The following is a 24,353-nucleotide window of genomic DNA, read 5'->3' as shown; positions in this document are numbered from 1 at the left end:
AACGTGACTACATGTCACGCCTCCTCTCCCCTCTCTTGCGTTGCAAGTTTCTCTCTCATAGATAGAGTTTAGTTGGGATAGTTCTCTGTTTAAGTTTCTATCTCTTCTTCTGTCTCTGTCTCACGTATTGTAAACGCCTACGAGAGGTTTGTCTCGCCTGAATCAATATATATCCAGCGGCCCTCTTACGAGAGGGTTGAGACGCTTCATCATACTTTTACAACATGCTCATCCAAAAATTTGGGCTTGCGCACATGGACACCACCACTTGGCATCTCCACGCATCCCTCTTCGAATGGTGGGACAAGGGGACCGACATGACGAACCCCCACAGGCGAGCTATGGCCTCCCTCACTATGCTTGTCTCGTGGACAATTTGGAATGAGAGAAACGCTAGGGTATTTCGGCACAAGGGCGCGCCCCTACAAGCCTTCTCCAACTTGTAACTGATGAGGCAAAGCTTTGGGTAACCGCCGGCGCTAAGAAACTAGGGAAAATTGTAATAAGCGAGTAATTGTCAGGCCGTGATGGGTGTTGGGTCAGGTCTTGTAACACTTCAAAAAACTCTATCCTTCTCATTTAATAGATGAGGCAATTCTTTTGCCTCCGTTTAAAAAAAAAACCTCCAGCCAAGTTCTATCGTCCGCGAACTGCTGCTCACCTTGCTCAAACGCAGTCAATCTACCTTTAGCTGAAATCGACTGCGCACATGCCCTTCAAATCACGGAAGCGAACAAAATGACAAGTGAACGCCTGCCAATTTCGTTAAGACCCACACGTTCCTGGACCTGGGCCACCCGGGCCACCATTTTGTGAACCTCTGCCGGGAAACAAACAAGATAGAAAGACCGAGCAAAGAGGTAGAGTCCACAGACAATCAATCGCCCTTGGACAACCCGATCTGCATCACGCTATCTGGCTGCTCATGTCCTCCTCGATTCACCCATGAAAATGAGATGGTGAAATGTGTTGTGCCTACTCTTCGCTCAGGACCGTTGGGCGTGCATGCTTGTCGACGTGGGGAGGTAAAATAACATAGTATGTGATTGGCAATGCAAGATTTTTTTTACGAGAAAAAGTGTTAATTAATTGCTCGGTTAGTTTGGCGTTTCACAGGCATGCCTGTACGTATTTATGCTGGTATCCATCCATTGCAGTGTTGTCTACATCCTTGTTGATCGTGTCCTTGGGTCCTTGCAATCCTTGGACGGCAACCTGTCATTCATCATCCCCTGCACACTCATATATGATATATGCCTAACTTTTTTGCGAATACGCACGATGGGTATCATTCCATTGTAGAAGGTAGAGAAATTACATGGGGCCGACCCTAGTATAACGTACGCTAGAAGGCGCATACGAGGACGCTTTCGGGCATATATGCCTTCATAATGGCTTCCCGAGCTCTCCGCAAACGCTCAACAGGAAACACCGGCTGCCCTGCCCACTTGGCCAAGCTAAGCTAGCTCATGCTCTTCTCATTTCCCTCTCTGCTTCTTCGGCCACGCTCGCGGCTCACTTGCTGAGCGACCGGCCGCGGCTGGTAAATACCAGTGCCATCCTATGTGGTTCCTAGGAGGCCATTTCTCGCTGGCGCTCGCCGTGTGGCATGCTCTCCTGGTCCTGGGCCTTGGGAGCGGCAGCTCGGCGCTCAGCTGCTACTCGCGCATCTTCAGCTTCGGCGACTCCCTCACCGACACCGGCAACTACGTGCGTCTGACGGCGAAGAACCCGAGCCCGTACGGAGCGCCGCCGTACGGGACGACGTTCTTTGGCCGTCCGACCGGCCGAGCCAGCGACGGCCGCCTCGTCATCGACTTCATCGGTGAGCAAACTGCTTGCGTCTGCATTTCCTTAATTTCTTTCAGCGTTTTGCTTAGGAGCTTCTCAGCTCCGTGTGTAACGGCATTAGTGTGCATTCCGCAACTTGTATCTTTCACGGAATTCCATCTTTTCTGTTCCCTCGAACACGGTGGTGTCAACTCCGGGGGCGTCGTTCGCAAATTTGCGCTCGCACTACTCCGGGAGTATATCCAACAAAAATCATGTTAGCTATTTCTGTAAGTGGCATCAAAGAGAGATATAGAAAATGCTTTTAAAAAGGCACGTCAGATTCTTAGGGTTAAAAATCTGACATCCTTCGGTGCGTTGGATTCCGATCAAACACATGGCAATTACTCGCTACAACATATCATTCTTTTACACTATGTGGCAACTTTCACTTTAGAACATGGCAAATTCTTATACACAAGCATGATAACTTTATCTATTTTTGCATGACGAATCTGGCTGTTCACAGGGAAACGGTTAAAATCTGACATCAGATTTATAACATTCCTGTTAAAAAATAGAGAGACATAGAAAAAGGAAGAGAAAAAAAATAGACAAGAGGGATTTTTTAGATAAGTTGCTTGTTGTAAATGCTCTTCCTGCCCAAGGAGTGAGTTTTTTTTTTTGCATTCACTGCATAATCTATTAAAAGGATTTCACATTCACACTCTTGTCCTAATTAAAATTTACTTTTTTGGTCTCTTACTATTTGCTGATTTTATTTTGATCCAAACACATTAGTTCCGAATTGAATTTGTAATCAGTGTTTCTCAAGAAAGAAAGAAAGAAAGAAAGACGATGGTTTAACAAACCAAGCATGTCCGTAAGAAGTAAAAACAAAACAGAAATGGCATGTTAGATCCTTTTTTGAAATATATCTGACTTTCTCAACAAGAAATTGGAAGAATACATGAAAAAACATAAATTGGATGAAAACAAACATGAGATTTTGTATAAATAAAATATTCCAAGAAATTTACCAAATGATCCTGGAACTTCTAAATAGCCAACAAGAAAAAAAATTACTAGTAAAACCAGGGACCTTGATAAAGCTATTTTGATATGTATTTTTAAACTCTCTGATTCCCCTGCACCAAGGAATTATTGGTTTTTATTTTTTTTGTAATATAGCTAATTTGTCTGGCCATTTTATTTCATTTATGAGAAAAGAAATCTGATTTGTTTTCCACTTTTCCTATTTCCCCATGGAAATGTATGATCTTTACTAGTATCTTTTTCCATGTCAGTAGGCTGCCATATATTTTGACTAGTGACAAGAACAAGAACTTCTCCGTGCTAGTTAAGAGTCAAAATCTCTGGTACTAAAGATCATACAACAAAGTCGTTACTATAGTTTTGATAACCAAAGTATAATCAGTTAATTGATATACCGAAAGATATATTTTCCATAGGAAGCGACATGTATGGAAGTTAATACAAATATTAAAGGTACAATGCCTCAAGTACCACGTGCGTTTTTGTTGCTAGAATTAGAGGCCTCTACTATAAAGATCATACCTTTTATGTTCTTCCTAAATATCATAGATTTAAGAAGAAGAGAATTTCCCGGTTAATCAGAGATAACTATCCCGGGCAAAAAATATACAAACACAGATACACACACCTACCACACGATTGATTAAGGAACAATTGTGCGAAAACCCCTTCTCAAAAAATATATATCATAGATTTATTCTTGGCCTCTTAACCAATTAATTTTTTTATCATGGTATCATAGCACAAATCAATCCCCCCCCCCCCCCCCCCCCCGACAAAAATATATCAACAACTGGACAAAAACTACATAATGGAGAGTCTAGTGAAGGACAAGCCTTTATATAACTGCATGTATGAAGGGATATCACTTGCATCATCATCGCAACCATACCAAAGGGTTTTAACCAGAAAACATGTTGCAATGCTACAAGACAGTGCCTTCCAGAATATAAAAGAATATAATGCGGTTAGGGTTGAGACGGTTTCCGGGCTGACCAATTTTTTTTTGCGGGAAAAATGCCGGTTCAATGGCCTTAACTCTAAGGATATCACCACAACACAACCTGATAGTTAGGATCCAACCAATAATGGATATATCATATATGAGATTGTCGATATCATTGTGTCGTTGTAACATGTCTACGTGCACAAATCTATAGAAGTTGAATCAATTCTCCTAAAAGATTATATGCCTTGTTTATGTAGACCGAGCACTACACATCAAAAGAAGAAGGATGATGTCGAGTGCCATATCCCCCGAATTTTCATGTTCTCCACCACTACAATCCCAACAGTGCTACAATTACGGGCAATTCACTACGGGCTGAGGCTCACGGACTAAGCTGCTATCAATTAGTTGGGGGAAGGAGGGCTCCCCACCGCAAATTCAGGGGGGAAGGGATGAATTAGGAAAGAACAAGTCCGCCTGTAGGATTCTCTCCGTAAGTGCATCATTTTCGTGCTACAATCCATTGTTGATGACCCGCACTCACCCGGTCGATGGCTTCTACACCAGCCTAGGCTGCCATCAACTGATCTAGACTAAACTAGGAAGCCACTACTCTGTGTTGTCACCTGCCTATCTATGTTGGCATCTACTATCAATAGAAAAATATAATGGATCCTATAGGCCCTCCAGAATGCCAAAGAACGGTGTGCAAGCAAAGGGCTTCCTCGAAATCGTCGATAGAAGATGAGTGGGGATAGATGATAACTAGGGTTCTACTAGTAATGCCAACTATAGGACTACAAGAGGTGCACAATTTTTTTTTCAGCTTTCCTATTTCTCAGGCGACAACGAAATAACTATTGCTAAATCACCATTACGAACTATCTGACCTAAACACCATATTCGAGCAAGTACGAAGAAATGAAACTATCTCTATTAGATGGACCAATTCTCCGGTGAGGGATACCTATACACTCTTGTATTTTTTTGTCTACAAATTATCTCTTGCTTGATGGTATTTAGTTCAAAATAGAAAATGCATCAAAACTCAACTTAGCGGAGAATAGTCAAGATCCACTAATTTTTTTGGCCAAAAAGCAGTAGATCATTTTACCAATAGGAAAAAAACTGAAAAATAAAGAAATTGTTTTAAAGTCCCCTCAGTCATCAGTCTTCTTGTAGAACGGGCCGATGACATGCCGCTGCAACGTAAGAGCCAGTCTAGTAATATTGTTGATCCTTGACGAAAAATCATCAAGACCACGGTCCTATCAGATCGCGGCGCCGAAAGAAGCCAACATAATCGGAAGAGTCGTAGATCCAACGGAACATATTACGTATCCTCCTCCACTGTGATGCATAGTGCATACCATGTTAAAAAGCTTAAGACACCTGGCTTGCTCATGCACAGGGCTTGTATGTACTACGTGCTTATACTTTTTTTTTTGCGGGGAATACTACGTGCTTATACGAGTACAATTACGTTCTTAATTAGGATATAAACAGGGCCATGGCCCTCTAAACTGTGCACGTTTGACAGCGACTACTTGCCAATTAAACTGTGCACGATACTGAAAAAAAATAAAGAACTTGCACGATACTGTCAGTCATGCATGGACCCATCGCTTACCTAGACGTTCCCGATTGAAAGGGCACCCACGAACCTTCTTCAACGGTTTACGTACCTGCCTTAACTATCCTACGGTTCATGATGTACAATCATGCACAATGTACTGTACCGCTACCACTTACGATGGAGCCTTGCTTGGCGTTCATTCGTTGCAGCGCAGGAGCTTGGGCTGGCCAATGTGACGGCCATCCGGACGAGCACGGCCCCGGCGGACTTCGAGCACGGCGCCAACTTCGCCATCATCTCGGCCACCGCCAACAACGGCTCCTTCTTCGCCGGCAAGGGGATGGACATCACCCCCTTCTCGCTCGACACGCAGATGATCTGGTTCAGGGCCCACATGCAGCAGCTCGCGCAGCAGAACAGTAAGTCTTAATCTACGTAGACAACCTGCACCACAATCTTCGTGAATCAGCCAATCGCTGACATCGCGTACGTACGTGGCATTTCCCAGCCGGCACCAACGTGCTGGCCGACGCGCTGGTGGCGCTGGGCGAGATTGGGGGCAACGACTACAACTTCGCCTTCTCGAGCGGCATGCCGCGCGAGAGGGTGCGGGCGTTCGTGCCGGCCGTCGTCGAGAAGCTGGCCGCGGCGGTCGAGGAGCTGATCGGGATGGGCGCGAGGGCGTTCATGGTGCCCGGGAACCTGCCCTTCGGGTGCGCGCCGCTGTACCTGCGGCGGTTCCGGAGCGCCAGGGCCGGGGACTACGACGCGCGGACGGGGTGCCTCGCGTGGTTCAACAGGTTCGCCGAGTACCACAACCGGGTCCTCACGGCGCGGCTCGGCGCGCTCCGGCTCCGCCACCCGGACGTCACCATCGTCTACGCCGACTGGTACGGCGCCATGATGAGCATCTTCCAGGCCCCCGAAAGGCTAGGTACGTACGTACGTGTGCGCGCGACCGCCTCTTCTTCTCCTTTTTTGGCTCATTGCGTTGTGATGGCGACATTTCACCAATCTCGTAGCTGTTCCTTCGGTATACCTCTGTTTCTTTGGAAACACTGTGGGCGAGTACAGAGTGACACAGGGACGAGCACATGTAGTTATGCGGCTGTGGCCATAAAAGGCAGCAGCAACAGCAACAAGCACGCCGTGTGGTGGCCAGTTTGCTATGATAGTTGGGCCTCCAGCCTTAGCTATTAGAATAAATCCGAGGCATACCGTCGATCATTCGAGGATCAAACAATCATAAGAGCACGACACCGAGATTTATTAATGAGGTTTACCGATATGGATACATCCCGAGGCATTGACTATGGGCGCTCCTTCCCATGACACCGTTACAATACGCACCTGGTCGCCCTAAACACCGGCACATGCCGCCGGCTTTCCCTGCGTTCCGGTGCTATTATGTTGGCATAAGTTATATCGTGTGTCTACCCTCGCTATATATGAAAGTCCTAGGATACAAGTGTCCTACTAGGACACAACTCCACATCCTATGTAAACACAATACAACTCCTAGTCCAACTGTAACCAACCTTGTGCACAATATTCGACACAACTCTAACGAACTCCACCTTGGCGAATATTCTTCACCACCTTGAATTCGTCAATGCGTCAAACTTCCATGTACATTGAACTTGAGCTTGTCCCGTGAGTACCGCTGCTACTCCAAAGACTCCATAGGGCTCCACCTGCAACTTGTAGTCTCTTCTTTTCTTGACCACAGTCAACACTCGAGCAAAATTAAGTTTCTTGTTACTCTAGTTTGTGCTTCTAACTTTCAGAGTATCAGTCCAACGCCATCACATACTGACCACTGACCTGAAAGTGAACAACTCACATATTGGGTGTCACACATAAGAGTTACCTGATCTCAACATCACCACTCCTTTCTTGACCGCCTGTCTGAAACTTGAAGGAATTTCACCATTGCTTGTAGTCACTCGAGTCAAATTCACAGTTGTCTCACCACATATATGACCATCAGAGCCCTGGCCCGTCTCCATGTCCCGTGCATACCGCACGCCTCGCCGCTATTATCGCGTCGAGCCTCCGCTGTCCCGGTCGAGTCTCAAGGGTCGCAAACCCACACCACTCAACCCCAACTGCAGAGTACCATCGATCATCACAGACCAATGACGAGTTTCACACTTCCATCAGACCACTGGGCTCCAGTCTGAACTACGTGTCCCTCGCTTTTTCTCGCTGAATAGGCTTCGACTCTCTGTCGACTTACGCCGTAGCCCCTCAATCAGCACCGAGTGAAGTCTTCCAGACTCCAGCTCCACCTTTAACATGACTCCATGTAGATGAGCAATCCACCCCCGCGCCCCGTTGACTTCAAGCTCTCATGTGCACCGTCTTGAATCAACCCTACGCCATAGCCGTGTCGAAGCCGCACAAGCCCTCGGACCGCGCCATGTGTTTCCACGCCATAGAAGTCGGTCACCATCAGCATCACGCTCCTATGTTGTCGTCGCTGATTCCACCACCGTCTTCTGTACCAACCGACTTGCGTCGATCCGTCAGACTGCCTAGTCCGACCCAGCTGAACTCGTTTGACTGTACGACACACTCGAGGCTCCCAAACCGTCTTCTGCGAATCTCCGTCCATCACCTGATCCATCACCTGATAATTCCATCTTAACTGACATGACTTCCCGCAACTCCTTCAAGCATCCTTGTTGTGCCAACAAATCTTTCACCCTTGTCTGCTATAACCCAAAGCTTCTAGTTTCGTTGAACTTCTACACCTCAAACCTGGTACCCGATGGCGCCATGGTTCTTTGTACAGCTGACCTTGCGAAAATAACCGAGCAGTCTTCCCGTAATCCTCAAGTGCACGAACGGAACCTTCGTGGACTACCAGCGATTCAACTAGCTGGTCTTCACGTGACGGCTCTTCCCTTGGCTCAACTTCCGATGCTAAGCTATTGCTTTGCCTCTAGGCAAATTTAACAAATTTGACCTATAGACGAAATCAAATCACAGAATGAACTATCCGTGAAACTATTTCACGCGGCTGACCTTTTTGTGTGACGCCCGACACAAAGGCGCCACACTACACTGTGCGACGCCTCACAGATAGGCGCTACACGGCCAGCGTCGCACCCGTGTGATCAGAAAATTACTAAGTCAGTGTACAGCGACTAAGAGCTAGGCGCCACACTATACATACAGTGTAGCGCCTAGCTCCTAGGCGTTGCACTAGTGCAGCGCCTAGCTCCCAGGCATTGCACTAGTGCAGCGCCTAGCTCCCAGGCGTTGCACTAGTGCAGCGCCTGAGAGCTAGACGCCACGAGTCAGCCGCGTGAAATAGTTTCACGGACAGTTCATTCTGTGATTTGGTTTCGTCTATAGGTTAAATTTGTCAAATTTACCTTGCCTCTGCCCTTGCTTCCGATGTACTTCAATGGATTTGTTTCTGGCCGATCTGATCTGTTCTTCCGCTGAATCGGTCTGCTGCCTTGTGCTGTCATAACGAGGACTCGATCCCCTTTTTGTCCAAAACAAATCTCACGAACGGCTGCAGCTTGCACTTCCGTACACCAGTGCCTCATCCACGCTTCCGCTCCGCTCCTTGAGCCTGCGTCTGCCTCTAGCGCCTAGCCCCGAGGACCCGCCAGCTTTTGGGCCTCTGCACCTGGGCCAACGTAGCACCTTGGCGCCTAGCGCCTTCGCACGTCGCGGGACCGAGACGAACTCAGACCTGTTACACCGCCGTCGGCACATCCGATCTCGCCGAGATGTACGCATGCTAGCCCTCGATTGCTTCTCACACGAACAGAACTCCCGCCGCCTCCATCGATCTTTTCCAGTAGCATGACTCTCCGCTGACCGATTCGAGAAATTCTGCCCCACCTCGTCGATCAACACCCGCAACCTCAAATCGAAGTTTGCTCATGGTACCATTTGTTAGAATAAATCCGAGGCATACCGTCGATCATCCGAGGACCAAGCAATTATAAGAGCACGACATTGAGATTTGTTAACGAGGTTCACCGATATGGATATATCCCGGGGCATTGACTATGGGCGCTCCTCCCCATGACACCGCTACAATACCGCACCCGGTCGTCCTGGACACCGGCACATGCCGCCGGCTTCCCCTGCGTTCCGGTGCTATTATGTTGGCATAGGTTACATCGTGTGACTACCCTCGCTATATATGAGAGGCCTAGGATACAAGTGTCCTACTAAGACACAACTCCACATCCTATGTAAACACAATACAACTCCTAGTCCAACTGTAACCTACCTTGTACACAATATTCAACACAACTCTAACATTAGTTGTGGCAAAAGTCCAGCTAACATCTCGTAGTGCTTTATTCGCTTCGAGTCAGAGCCTGGGCCACCTTATTTGCCTTCTTTTATTTGGAAAAACCATATATACAAAAATAAGAGCTCACTACTATTGTCTAAAAAAACTAGATCATGGAAAGCGCGTCTTGCCGTGCTCGTCCATGTTGATGTATATATTCTAGAAATCAGAACATTCAGATATCTAATACAAAATAAATAATTTGTATTTTGGGCATGGTTTAAACCTTTTGTTATAGGATGAGATATTTAAAGATATTGATAGTTAAATGTGAATTTGTGAGGCCATCAATCTGAATGGGGTGTGCATTACATGATAGACCATAACAAATATATAATGCATCACAAATAGCTCATAATAAGCACTTGGTAGTCGGTGTAATGACTCCATGTTCTAAAACCTGGGTGGTGTATGGAAACGTGTTCAATGATTTGCATAATTGAGCAACTACGAAAATGCCAACATATAAATAGCTACAACCAGAATTCGGGTACACATAAAGATTTGTGTAGAAAACATAACAGTATAAAACGAAAGTGCTTTTTTTATCCCGAGCACACATGCTCCTTCGTGAATTCGAAAAATATAGTAAAAAGGTTTCCAAAACACCTGTTTTTCAACATTGATGGCCGATTTAACTGCTTGCAACATTTTTAATGATGAAAGACATTCTTGAAGGCCTGGGCAAAAAAAGAATTGATGCTCCAGAGCATCATATCATCAGTTTTTTTTGCCAAGACCTTCGTGAATATCATTTCATCACGATTTTTGATACGTTTGGGAAGAATTCATCAACGTTTTTCACAAAAAGAAATTCTGATTTTTTGAATTGTTTTTCTATTTATTTTGATTTAATTGTTCATGAGGGTGAGCTCAGGATAAAAAACTCCATGTCGCATCAAGCACTCCAGTCCTCACAAAGTTGCTACCATCCTTTTCGATGCACTGAAACAACCATGGTTATATAAATTTTCAGTACCAAAGAAAATGACTCAGGTAGTGATAGAAGAATAAATCATGCTACATGATGAGTTATCAACACTTTGTTCCAGTGCCAATCCATGTAAGTTGGCGAAGCTAATTTTCTTATCAATGATAAAAATTAATTAGATACTTTATTTTATGGAGCGAACATATGTATTCCGTGAACTAAAATGGGAGAAGGTACACTAAAATTGGTTATATTAGTTTTTGTAACTCACTTTAGTAGTTCGGCCCATGCTTCACGAGACTAGCCCATGCTCCCGTGGAAGAAACCACCCTATCCGAAATGTTTGGATCGTCGATTCAGCCGCCGCCGCTTTCCCATCCACTCTCCTCGCCTCCACAACATTAATGGTTGTGGCGTTGGTCGCTTATCTCTCCCCACCATGCTCTCCATCGACTCTCGCCCCCTCGCCATGGGCGTGGGTCTCACGGACCTGCGTCAATTGTGGCGCACACGCCGTCATAAGGATGTCCTAATTGGCAAGAGGAGAGAAGGTGTCATGACGTGGGTAGCCGGGATGGTAGGGTGGAGATGGTCCAATGAACAAGGAAAGGGTCCGTAAGGAGAGGCCGCCGAGCGTTAGGAAAATTTTCTAGGAACAGGGGGTTGGGGAGAAAGACAAGTGGAATGGAACACTGAGTTCATCTTGGCCAATTTGCCCGATCAACGACGGGACGCCCCTGGCATGTCTCTGAAGTAGCAACCCAAAATGTTGTCGCCATCAATGTGGAGCCAGCTAAGGCCGAGCGTTTGTCACTCGTGCTACTGTCTTCCCCTGTCTCGGTCATTTTACCTAAGGGAACTTCCGTCTTCTTCGTGTATATAGAGATTTTTCATGTAGCGACACTTTTGATTCAATTATGAACGCTATCAAATAAAGTATCTTCAAACTTAACGAATGTGACCCGCTACTTCGCTACGCGAGGATTGTAGTAAAGATAAACAACATTGGGCCTACCAGCTTGTTGAGCACCTCTCCCCCTTAGCCCCATATTGACGCCGACTCGTCGAACTCCCAGTCCCCACCATGCATCCCCGCGTGACCGGAAGGCGATAGTTTTCTATGTCATTCCAAAAAACGACGGCGATGGGTCGCAGGCGCTGTCGACATCACCATGCTTGCACGTGCCCTGCTTATCTTGGATGGCAAGGAATCCTTGGGTCCCATGTCTGCCTTTGCTGGCGTGTGTCAGGCACCAATCCACCGGAGCATGTTTGCTCTGTCGCCTTTGGATAAAGCAAGTTCCCCGGTCCCTCTAATAGGAATGCTCGTTCATCCTGACCAATGGTGCTCCTCTGCTGATCGAGGGCCCCCTACAAAGTCAACTTGTTTGAAACTCATGCGACGATGACCTAGTCAACGTGCTCAACCTCCCATTCTACTAGAGCCAATGAAGTGTTGTCCTCGTGCTAGGAATCCCCTAGAGACAATGGCTTGATCCTTCTCGAACCCCACGCTCTTGTAGTGGTGGATATCCCACGTGTCCTACCTTAATCCGGAGCCATTTGGAAGGGCTCTATCGGTCCCTTACTTGTTGGTGGCCATTGGCTTGATCTTCCTCAAACCCCACCCCTCCTCTCCTTGACCCTAACTTTGATCTCGAGCCATCTGGTGGGGCTCCACTGGTCCATGCGTTATAGGTTGTCAGCGATAAACCGCCTATGAACATTGGGAGGCTAACCTTAGATCTCGTGTCTCTAGAAGCTTCATGGTGTCACCTGATGTCGGCCATCTCAATAACTATTTTTGCTAGTGTGGCATGCTCCCATGTGGCTCACCAGCCCTAACCGCGTCTATTGGGCTACTGTTTCAAGCCTCGTGTATTATGTAGGTCGCTCTCAATCCGGTCTAGGTTGCTCCTTCCTGGCGGGTTTTATACAAACCATTCTACAGTTTGCTTAGGCGTCGTTCCTTTCATCTGTCCCTCACTGACGGAGGCAGGGACTACTGCCAGATTTCACCCTCCCTGGAGTGGTCATATTGCTAAGGCGCTGGTTGAGGGCTGGACTCAAAGATGAAAGCTAAGAGAGTTCTACTCCTTCACCAAGGACTCATTCAAGACAATTCCCTCGTCAGTGAAGAGTTCCTTACCAATGATGCTCATCTTTTCCAACGTCTGCTAGCCGAGGACATGATTCTTCCCTTCGCAAATTTCTTTGAGGTAGGAAGTACATGGGCGGCTAGTTCAATTTTGATGTGACTCTTATCTAGTCAGGCCCACTTTGTTGAGGTACGAATTACGCACCCCCTCACCTGGATTGAAACCTTTCTATATGAATTGCAACCTCGAGATCATCTTTTGGAACATGTGTTGCCTGAATTATGGAGCCAAGCACACCGATGTTTGGAGCATTATTTCTGTGTGTTCACTTAGTATTGTTTTTTTTTAACTAAGTTGGCTTTGACCCCATTGGCCATTGTTCCTAAAACTTTAGAACCTCCGTTCGAGGAATTTTTATTCCTCTTGGTGGATGGCACCAATAGTGGTATCCTGCTCGTTTGGCACCATTCAGAGATTTCTATTACAAACAACAACACAATCTCTCATTACGCTCGTTTCAAATCTACCACGAAACAAGCATGATGTGGAAAAAACCCCTTTTCTCATGCTACCTATGCAAATTTGGCCGTTGATGTTGGCCGTTAAGCAACACCAATCCGTGTGGAGAAGGATGTTGTCCTAGTCTTTTGTGTGGAGATCCACCGTCGCGAGCCAAAGCTTGATTTGCTCCCAAATGCGCACGGCGATACTGATACAATGTGAAAACATAATACTTTTATGTGTCAATTACTTGGTACAATATTCTTAGAACAAACCCCCTTTATATATACAATTAAAAAGTTCTGTTTGATATATTGTGTGCTAAGTATTCTTTTTCTATCAATGAACTTAACATTTGAATCGGAAGGGGCTTTCCATCCTTTTTGAATTTTTCTAATCTGGAGATTGGAGGGCAACAGGCACCTAACTGATGTCTATATTCCCGCCAGAAGAAACTAATTTCTATATACTGTTGTAACTGCAGGAATCACAAACACTCTACTGTCCTGTTGCGGCAACCAGACAGTGCCGTGCGGTAGACCTGGGTGCACCGTATGCGACGACCCATCCACGTATGGCTCATGGGACGGGACGCACCCAACAGAGGCAGTGTACAAGGTGATCGCCGACGGTGTGCTGCATGGTCCGCACTCGTCCCCTCTTCCTCTCGCCAAGACTTGCCCTCCCAGCTGAGGAAACCTCCCCTCGGTTTACTCGAGTAGTCATTATTTCCGTAATTATGTAAAGAATTGTCTGATCATCCGATATCATGCATGCGTGGAATATACGATAATAGAGCGTCAGTTCAGAATATAGGCGGGCTTAAGAGCATCTCTAGCAGACCCTGCAAAAGCGGTTAAATCCATAAAAATCCGTGTTTTCAGTTCTGTGATGTCAAAAAAGTCCCGAATAGACCCCGCAGAAGCGGTCAAACCCGTAAAAAATTTGCAGGCCCTCAGAATCCATCCCCACGACCCTTTATTTTGCAGATTTGGAGGCAAAATATAAGGGGGACCGAAAACCGGTCAACGCTACGAAACAAGGAAATTCCGCCGTGCGCACATGGGCTCCAGTGACCTTCCGCCACGGAACTCGCCGGAATCTCATCGGAAACTCACCGTTTACCGCTGCTGCGGCGTCGGCTTGCGGAGTAGATCGCGGGAGCAGCGGCTGAAGACTCGAGCAGTTACCCGGCCACGAACGAGCTAGCTAACTAGCAAGCTCCTCGATCCATCCGGCCACGAACGACCTAGCTAGCTAGCAAGCTCCTCGATCCAGCCGGCCATGGACGAACTAGCTAGCTCCCGGATCCATCCCGCCACGGTCGAGCTAGTTAACTCGTGGATCCATCCGACAACGGAGGAGCTGGCTCCTGGATCGATTCGGCGACTACGGTGGACGACGAGAGCTGACTATGAACACAGGCGAGAGGAAGAAGAAGACACAGGAAAGAATATACGCGAATTTTTTTTTACGGGTCCGTTATGCGGGGTCTACATCTGCGGCCGTCCGCGCCGACCCGCAAAGCCGTTTTTTCGCAAACTGCAACGTATTTTGCGGGCCAACGGAATGCGGGATCTGCTAGAGATGCTCTAATGTCCATACAAGTTTCGTGTACAAATGCAATGCCGTATCTCCCTCTCCTCTGCTGGATGTACAAGTTTGCACAACCATTGGTGAATGTGCGTGTGTAGCGTAATTTGTTGGGGAGTTCTCACCGTCACTTAGGACAACTTCAATTGGGAGACCCATTTCATCTGGATGTGTCCGTTTGGATTGGCGCAAACAAAAACCACAACCTAACGCAGAGGCACGTTTCGTCTGCATGTCCGTTTTAATTCATTCCCGTCTTAAATTTGGATTAGATTTGGATCGAATCAGACGTTGTCCGCTGCCCGTCTACGGCCAGACCCACCCATCCCTCCTCTCTCTCCCCCACCCACCCACCTATCCCACGACTCCACCCAACCCACCCCACGGGCGACGGAGGCAAGAGAGGAGCTCCTGCGCGTCGAGTGTCGCCGCCGCCGCCACTGCAAAGGAGAGGAGCTCCCTTGACTCTCTATTCCGTCATCGCCACCAGGTGAGGAGCTCCTACGCGAGGCGCACGCCGTCCCGCCTCTCAGCTAGTGGGGCAACCTGCCGCCAGGCGCACCTCAACGACGACACTAAGGCTCTGTTTGGTAATCATCCGCTTCCGGAATCTGCGGAGCAGGGAAACTACAACTCCGATTTGAACTGCAGCTCCGCCAACTCCGCTCCCGGAGTTGTGGAGCGGAGCGGTACCTAAGATCCTCTGCATCGAGCGGCCGTTCTGCTTCCCCGACTTCGTGGCATGCCGTCTCCACCTTTTTTGTGCCGCATCGGGATCTGGCGGCTCGTCGCGGGGAGAGTCCATGCCCAGGCTCAGGGTCTTCCTCTACCCCGCGCCTGCTGCCGGTGCTGCTGCCGAAGCAAGAACAACGGGAGTGGTACCTCAACCTCAAGTCCGCCAGCCTGTCACTAGTAGAAAACAGGGCTTTGGTTCGGCCAGAAAAGAGCATTAATCCCGGTTGCATTACGAACTGGGACTAATGTGAGCATTAGTCCCGGTTCGAGCGGCCAGGGCACCGTACATGCATTAGTCCCGGTTCAAATGGGACCTTTAGTCCCGGTTGGTGCCACGAACCGGGACTAAAGGGTGCGATGCCCATTAGTACCGGTTCATGGCACCAACCGGTACTAAAGGTTAGACCTTTAGTCCCGGTTTGAGCCACCAACCGGTCCTAATGGGGTTTTAAGGCATTAGTACCGGTTCATGGCACGAACCGGTACTAAAGGTCCCATTTTCAAACTCCACCCCCCTGTGGATCGCCTTTTCAGTTTTGTAAAAAGCAAAAGAAAATGATAAAAACTTCAAAAATTAAAATCCTTCCAGATGTAGTTATGTTACTACATGTACTAGTTAGGAAAATTTAAAAACTTAAATTTGGACATGTTTTGCAAAAAGTGTAGGGAAAATGTAAAACAGCTATAACTTTTGCATACGATGTCAGAAAAAAACGTATAATATATCAAAATGTTCATCACGAAAATCCGCATCCGATTTTGACGGCCTACGGCCTGTTTGCAAATTTTTAGAATCCTCAAATTCTAAAAGGAAAAAAGTTATGCTCAAATTTTAGTTTTTTTTGAATTTTTGTTAAATCTGGTCAAACTATGATCAAACTACTTATTTAAGAAGTATTAGTGTTACTAAATAATTATTCAAGAATATTAGTGTTACTAAATAATTATTTCAGTTTTTTGAATTTTGGTCAAATCTGGTCAAACTGTGGTCAAACAATGGTCAAACTAATTATTCAAGAAATATTAGTGTTACTAAATAATTATTTCAGTTTTTTTGAATTTTGGTCAAATCTGGTCTACTGTGGTCAAACTATGGTCAAACTACTTATTCAAGAAATATTAGTGTTACTAAATAATTATTTCAGTTTTTTTGAATTTTGGTCAAATCTGGTCTAACTGTGGTCAAACTGTGGTTAAACTATGGTCAAACTACTTATTCAAGAAATATTAGTGTTACTAAATAATTATTGTTTTTTAGAACAATAGTTTCAAACTCAAACAGTGAAATATGTGACTTCATGCTCAAGCTAAATTCCTGAGGGTTAATAGGATTAACATCTTACTATTGTCAGGAAAACAACAAGTGCAGACTTGAAAACGAGGGAGAATAGTACCCGGAAGTTAAGCGTGCTCAGGCTGGAGTAGTGAGATGATGGGTGACCGTGCTTTAGTAACGACCTTTAGTCCTGGCCCTTTTTCTACTAGTGTGTCTCAGTCATAGGTCGTGCCGCCGCCACGAGTGCAGCAGCTGCCATGGACATGCTACCTCGAGGAGCTCATAGTGCTCCTCCGCAGGAGTCGTGCTGATGCCTCTGTTGTGGAATGAAGATCTCCGTGGCCGCGCGTATCCGTGTCAAATGGGTAGCACCGTTGGGTGCGCCGTCCGGACACACATGTTTGCCTGTCCACGAAGCGACCAAATCAGACAAAAAACAGACATATTTCGTGTCCGTTTGGGTCTCTTGGTTGGGTTGGAGTTGCCCTTACGTTTGGGTCGTTCCTCCTTATGGTCTGTGCAGTGCAGAAGTCACAGTGTTTTCGTGAGCTCCGTGATTGATGTTGTACGAGCGTATATCGTGGTTATGCAGGCGCAACGACTGCTGTGCCACAATCCACATGACCCGTGCCGCACGCCGCACGTACGCCTTCCTACCTTGGCCGCGCGTATATAGCGCTTCATTCTGTTGATCAGCGTGATCACCACACGAGCAGAGACGGAGTTCTCATTGATCGACTCCGTTTCATCCGCAGGCTCGTCTCGCACTCGCACCGCGTACCCCTGGCGCCATGCAAGCCCTCGGGCAGCCCACCTGTGCGTCGGAACTGAGGGCGCTCGCCTGGACGACGCTCCTTGTTCCGATGTGCGCGGTCTACGCGCGCTCCGCCTGCCGCCGCCTCCGTCCGGGCTGGCCCCGCCTCGCCGCGCTCCTCCTGACGCTCCCCGTCTTCATCTACCTGCCGTGCTTGTTCAACTCCTACCACCTCCGCCTCTTCTCAACCTTCTTCCACACCTGGCTCGCCGCCAACAAGCTCGTCCTCCTCGCGTTCGACCTCGGCCCGCTCAAACCATCCCTGCCCCTCCTCCCGTTTGTCCTCTGCGCCGGCCTGCCCATCAAGCTCCGCGAAGGCCCGCAGCCTACCAGCCATTCTGCGTCACCGGGACCGCCCGTCGCCGATTTCCTTGTCCCCTGCGGCCGCAGCGCTCTCTTCCTCACCGGCCTCGCCCTGCTCTTTCCACACACTGGTTCGCTCCCTCTCTACGTCGTCCACTACCTCTACTGCGCACAGATCTTTCTCACGCTCGATCTCGTCTTCTCTTCCGTCGGCCTCGTCGCCGCTGCCGTGCTGGGCTCGGCCATGGAGAGGCAGTTCAGAGCGCCGCTCGTCGTCGCGTCGGTTAACGACTTCTGGGGCCGGCAGTGGAACCTGCTGGCGGTGGACCTCCTCCGAGCGTCGGCGTACAAGCCGGTACGAGACCGATGGGGCCGGGACGCCGGCGTGCTGGCCGCGTTCCTCATGTCGGGCGTCCTCCACGAGCTGCTCTACTGGTACATGACGCTGGAGCCGCCCACGGGCGAGATGCTGCTCTTCTTCACGCTCCAGGCCGCTTTCCACGTCGCCGAGCGGTGGGCCAGGGTGGCCGGGCTGTGGCGACCGCCCAAGGCGGCGGCGTACCTTGTTGGCACCACCTTTATGGTCGTCACCATATCGGAGCTCTTCTTCGGGCCGTTCATCAGAGCCGGCATAGACGTGCGTATGATTCAGGAGGCCGCCGAGGCGGTGGAGTTGGTTAGGGCCGTCGCTAAGCGTCTCATCGTCCGTCTATTTGGGGCTGGTTCGAGTTAGAGACAGAAGAGTAACATTCAGCTGTCAGGATATTTCGGGCTCTTCTTACTTTTTTTTTGAGGATCCTTCGGGCTCTTCTTACTAGGTACTATATCTGTGGCCGCTCCCCTAGCCGGCTTGGTTTCTTCTATTTTCCTGATTCTACTTCTACCAAACAAGCTAAGGAAAGGTTTAGTATTGTTGTTGGTGAGGGTTCGACGAACATTAGGGAGATGGGCGCTGATAGGCGCCGGCGCACCGGCCGAAAGTTTCGGCCGGTCCAGCCCAGGCCGTCGGATGTGAGCCGCGCGGGTCGTTGGATCCAGGCAAAAAAAAAAAAAAACGAATCGCCCCAGCTTCTTCCTCGAGCACTCGGGCTGGATCCACATGCCTCGCTCGAGGACCGCGGCGCCGCGCCTCTTGTCCCCTCCGGTGGCCGTCCTCGTCGCCGGCCCCCATCGGTTTTCCTCATCGCCGGTCCCCATCCCTCGCCAACCGCCTCGTCGCCGGTTCCCATCCTCGCAGGTCGTCCTTGTCGTCGCCTAGACCCATGCAACAGCCACACCTTTGGTTGCAGCTCTCGACGGCGCCGGTTGTTGCTTTGGGTTGTAGCTCCGTCACCGTCGCTCGCAGTTGATGCTCGCTGCAAGGAATTGCGTCTACGACGGCTGCCAGTCAATCAACGCCGTTTGAATGGATGTAGCAAAAACTTCACCGATAGTAGCAAAATTAAACTACGGTTGCAGCAAAAATCTTCTCACCGCCGTCGTGAGGTCGCAGCTCCGCCTAGATGGACGTAGCAAAAACCTTCGGCGGTAGTAGCAAAATCCTACTATGGTTGCAGCAAATCGTCGTCGCCGTCGCGAGATCGCAGCTCCGCCTTGATGGATGTAGCAAAAAACTTTGCCGGTGGTAGCAAAAATCAGCTACGGTTGAATCTTTATTATCTACGGTTGAAGCTTTTTGCGACACCTTGAAGCTTTTTCCCTGTTGGCAGTAGCCAGCCCCTAGCATCGGCATTCAGTGTTTGAAGCTTTTTCCAACGCCGGTTGAAGCTTTGTGCGATACCGGATGTAGCCTTTTGTTGTGGCAGTGGTTGGTTCCAGTATCTGTCGCCGCTGGTTGAAGCTTTTCGCCGCATCGGTTGTAGCTTTCCAGAACGCCGGTCACAACATCAGGGGGTGTCCCCATTGTACTCTCAGCTCGACGTGCACCTCGAGCTCGTGTGCCATGGCCGCCCTGCCTGTGAGCTCGCAGGTGATGCCTCCCCTGTCGTAGTAGCGCCGGTGCTTGGCCCCCGACGAGCGCGGCCATGGCTTACGAGATGCAGTTGAGAGAGGGGAAAATCAAGGGGAGGACACTAGCTCGGGGGGCGGGCGGGGGGGGGGGGGGGGGGGGGGGGGTCGGCTTCGGGGGTGCTCGCCGGAGAAAAAAGGAGGGGGGCTCGCTGGAGGAGATCGTAGGATTGGACTTCCATGACAGCCGGGGAGGTGGGGAAAAAAAGAACCAGGAAAGACAAGGAGAAGGACGCGGGGATGGGGTAAAGGATAACATGGTGGGCCCTCATGGTTTGATTGGGTGTAGCGCTGCGTGCGTGGACGAGACCGGCCGAATCGTTCGGCCGGCACGCCGAACGCAAGTGTTTACCTAGGGAGATTGAAGATGAATTGAACGTGTACTGTACTTTATTTCTCCCTGGAGATGTAACCTCTTCCTATTGGTCCAAATAAGTATGTCATGTGCTTCTTTTTTAAGACAAAACACTTTATTCTTTTAAAACAACAAGTACATCCTTTCTGAGAAAGGTTACAATTTCATCTAAAGGCTCCTCAAACCAATCAAGAGGCGGATGAAATCTAGCCAGTCTAGCGAGCTCATGAGCGACCATATTCACTTCTCTATTACAAATGCTTAAACGAAAAAATAGGGAAATCACAGCCAAAATGATAACAGTCGTCAAAATCCGTTGCCGTCGCCCTCGTAGTTTGTCCTCCATTCTTCATGGTTTCAATAACCTTAAAATTGTCCGAGTTAGTGACGAGACGATTGCATGGCGTCTGAATGGCCAAAGGTTTAGTCATTAATCCATCAGCACACAAATCGACCACCCGCAATGAATTGGACTTTGTCATCCCCCAAGACCGCTCTGGCAGTGCCCCCAAGGAGGTCTTGATCAAAAGATGCGTCAACATTAAGTTTGACAAAGCCACTAGGGGGCTGATCCAACCCCCATTTATCATAGTTGCCTTAGGAGAAGAAGCAATTACAAAGTTAGTCGTAAGCGCGCGAATAGAGATGTGGAGGTCATTCTGAACTTTCTCCTCATGGACCAGTTTACGACGCTCCCACCCCAGATATCTAGCAGTAATGACTATGGTCTCCCGAAAATTCTCCACAATGTATAAATACTGCTCTCATAAAAGAAGTAGGAATTCTGGAACTACCTTCCCACCACGATCAACTTCGCAGGCTCTATTAATGATTTCGTCCATCCCCAACCTCCTCCAAACTTCTCTTGCTTTATTATAGAGAAATAATACGTGTTTTGTATCTTCTTGACCAGAGATGCAACACGGACTTTGAGGTGAGACATTCAGGTGTCTATTAGCAAGCATAACATGACACGAGAGTGTACCATGCAACGTACGCCAAATAAAGATTTTAACCTTTGCAGGGCACGAGAGCTTCCAGATACCAAATAGGATTAACAGTGGTTTGTCCCATTCTGTTAGTACATCTTAGTTTAGTTCCATGTTGATGATCCCATTCCACCAAAAAGGTTGTCCGAATCAAAAACAAACTATTTTTCGTAAAACTCCAAGCGACAAAATCTTGCATTTCATGTAGAGGGAAAGGGGTAGCAAGGACCTGTTGGGCACTAATAGGCCACAAAGGTTGTCTAACTAGATTGACATTCCAATTATTAAAAGTCGGATCAATAAAGTCCACCACCCGGGATAACAAGTGACCCCCTCTTGGAGTGACAACTTTTCTGGAAGCACAATATGAAATCCATGCATCCTCCCAAATATCAATTTTTGACCATTTTCAACTCGCTAGATATAATTAACCATGCTTCAGAGAGTTCACGCCTGCCATGATACTTTGCCAAGTATAAGAAAGTCCTTTTTTTAACTTGGTGTTCAATAGATCGCCATCAGAAAGGTACTTCAATCTCATAAATAGTAGCACATAAAGAATCATGTTCTCAAGAAGACGCCATGCCTGTTTTGCCAACATCGCCAGATTGAAACAGTGGATATCCTGAAAACCCATCCCTCCTTGATTCTTTGGGACCCACATTTTTCACCAAGCCATCCAGTGCATCCTCCTCTGGTTATGCTCGTCTCCCCACCAAAAATGCGATATCGCATCAATAATTTCTTTTCATTTTGTAGGAATTTTAAATACGGACATTGCATAGGTGGGTATGGCTTGAACAACAACCTTGAGAAGGATCTCCTACCCTCCAACCAGTGGTGAATCTAGATAGAAAATGGAGAGGGTCTGGCCGCCGGTGTCATGCGAACATTTGTTGGGCTAGGCTGGGCTTTGAGACTAGTAGTAAAAAAATTGTAGCGCTAGAGGCAGGGCTTTAAACCTGTTAAAGCCCCTTAGTAGATTCACCATTGCCTCCAACATATATTTTTTCCTTTCAAACCACTGATTTTCTTGATAATACGATCTATCAGATATTGAAAACAATCAGTTTTATCCAACCACACATTGGCAGGCAAGCCTAAATATTTATCATTTAGGGCTTCTATCATGATATTCAAAGTTACACACATTTGTTCTCTCACTTCTTCACTCCAATTAGGACTGAAAAAAATACTTGACTTAGCAACACTTACCAATTGCCCAGAAGCGGCACAATACGAATCCAGAATTGACTTCAAGTGTCTCAGCATTGTGCATATTAGCCCTTATGAGGATCAACAAGTCATCAACAAAGAGAAGTTTGGTAATAGGCGAACATCTCTGCAAACCTTCACTCCCAAGGTATTACCATTCTCCACAGAGAGCAATGATCCCCTCCGTACATACAAAATAGATATGGAGATAAAGGGTCGCCCTGCTTAAACCTCTTGTTGGCTTGAAATTTTCACTTTCTTCCACATTAAAGGTAACCCAGTATTCAATAGTGGATACATATTGCATAATAAAATTTACTCAATTCTCTCGAAAGCCTAATTTCAACATAATCTCTTTCAAGAAAGACCACTCAACCCGGTGAGAGAGAGAGAGTATCTCATATGTTTCCATAGACCGTGGTGCTAGAGAAGTTGATAGGGGTTCTATTTATTATGGGTTTAAGAAGATGAAAACCACTCATGCTTCATTGTGTTTATCTCCTTGGACTGTCTCTCTTGGCTAAAGCTTATTTACAATCAGAAAAAAACTATATTGGTGCGTAAGCCGATTTACGAAAAAGATGGGGTTAAAATGACCAATGTGTTTTTTCGACCACTGAAACAGTAGGAGAGGCTAAAATGATCAATGTACCTTTGAACATACAAAATAACTGATAAAAATGTGTGTTAAGCTGGGTCTTTGGGGTTTTCTCTCTTTGAAGGGCCAACAAAGTCGAGTGAACACACACCCGTGTTGCTCCGTGTGGTGGCTAGACGAAACCCAAGTCGTTGCGAGGAGACCTCCTCCCAAGCGCATTAAGCTCCAGGTAAAGGAGCCAGCTCTCACAGGCCCCTACTCCATGGGCCGGTCCAACAACGGGGCAAGTGCTTGGTTCCCTGGTCGCTCAGTACAGTTGACCTCTCGCGGTTAACTGGTCCACCGTTGACTTTTTGAGAAAAATACAAAAATTAAAAAAGGAGGGATTCAAAAAAAGTTCAAGCTTTCATGAAAAGTTTACGGGTTTGACAAAAATTCGCAGAATTGAAAAAATTCACATACTCAAAAAATTATATGTGGATTTGTAAAAAAAATCATGGATTGTAAAAAATTCATGCATTTTAAGCGTTCATGAATTGTCAACAAGTTCGATGCTAGGAAAGGTTTGCAATTTTTAAAAAGTTCACAAAAAATGAAAACAAATACCCCCAAATTTATGAAATTTGGAAAAGGTCCACAAATTTGAGAAAACTTCACCGAATTGGAAAATGTTTTTGAGTTTAAAAATAAATCGCTAATTTTAAAAAAGGAAAAGGAAAAATAAAAAGGAAAAAGGAAAGGAAAATAAAAACCGAATAAAACCATTCCATAAAAAACAAAGCGAAAAAAGGGACTCAGCCTTCCAAAATCGGCTAGGAAGCTTCTGGAAGCTACCATAAACTGAGGAGATAGCTTCCCTCCCGTGCTGCTTTTGATGTGCCGGCACATTTGGAATTAAACGATGGAAGTGGGTGTGTGTCATCTATGAATAACAAAGAAACCGGCGGGCCGAACAGGATTTATCCTTTGTAGGACTCCCTCTATGACGCATTCTGCGCCAAACGCATGGGATCGCACATGGCGGCGTCCTATTGGGACAACCCACGTAGCGACACTATCAACGAGGGGCAACTGCTCTTGACAAAACATATAAGCGACAACTATAGCGGTTCAGAATTGCACTGGTCTGGTTTACTGTAGCAGTCTAAAAACACGAACATTTTTTGAAAATCTTCGAACATATTATTCAATAAAGCAAGCATTTTTTAAACATGGATATTTTTTCAAAAGTCGTGAACAAATTTTCAAACCAGGAACAT

General features: G+C 47.3%; 2 protein-coding genes across 2 annotated transcripts; both read left to right on the top strand.

The window, feature by feature from the left end:
* The first annotated feature begins 1,352 nt into the window (after positions 1–1,352).
* On the top strand, positions 1,353–14,040 carry LOC123078677 (GDSL esterase/lipase At1g28600). The gene is made up of 4 exons (XM_044501263.1): positions 1,353–1,825; positions 5,561–5,770; positions 5,860–6,285; positions 13,694–14,040. The coding sequence occupies exons 1-4, from the start codon at positions 1,564–1,566 to the stop codon at positions 13,900–13,902; spliced, it is 1,107 nt and encodes a 368-aa protein (XP_044357198.1). The 5' UTR covers positions 1,353–1,563; the 3' UTR covers positions 13,903–14,040.
* Positions 14,041–17,461: 3,421 nt separating this feature from the next.
* On the top strand, positions 17,462–18,840 carry LOC123074582 (probable long-chain-alcohol O-fatty-acyltransferase 1). Its single transcript, XM_044497381.1, has one exon. It carries the CDS (start codon positions 17,605–17,607, stop codon positions 18,661–18,663), a length of 1,059 nt encoding a protein of 352 aa, XP_044353316.1. The 5' UTR covers positions 17,462–17,604; the 3' UTR covers positions 18,664–18,840.
* The last annotated feature ends 5,513 nt before the right edge of the window (positions 18,841–24,353 follow it).

The sequence above is a fragment of the Triticum aestivum genome, chromosome 3D, assembly GCF_018294505.1.
Source record: "Triticum aestivum cultivar Chinese Spring chromosome 3D, IWGSC CS RefSeq v2.1, whole genome shotgun sequence".
Classification (NCBI taxonomy): Eukaryota; Viridiplantae; Streptophyta; class Magnoliopsida; order Poales; family Poaceae; genus Triticum; species Triticum aestivum.
This window is presented reverse-complemented; position numbering and strand designations above follow the sequence as displayed.

Coding starts and splice junctions, on each gene's coding strand:
- LOC123078677 (XM_044501263.1), top strand. CDS start 1,564: ATGTGGTTCCTAGGAGGCCATTTCTCGCTGGCGCTCGCCGTGTGGCAT. Junction 1,826..5,560: donor CCTCGTCATCGACTTCATCG/GTGAGCAAACTG, acceptor CATTCGTTGCAG/CGCAGGAGCTTGGGCTGGCC. Junction 6,286..13,693: donor CCAGGCCCCCGAAAGGCTAG/GTACGTACGTAC, acceptor TTGTAACTGCAG/GAATCACAAACACTCTACTG.
- LOC123074582 (XM_044497381.1), top strand. CDS start 17,605: ATGCAAGCCCTCGGGCAGCCCACCTGTGCGTCGGAACTGAGGGCGCTC.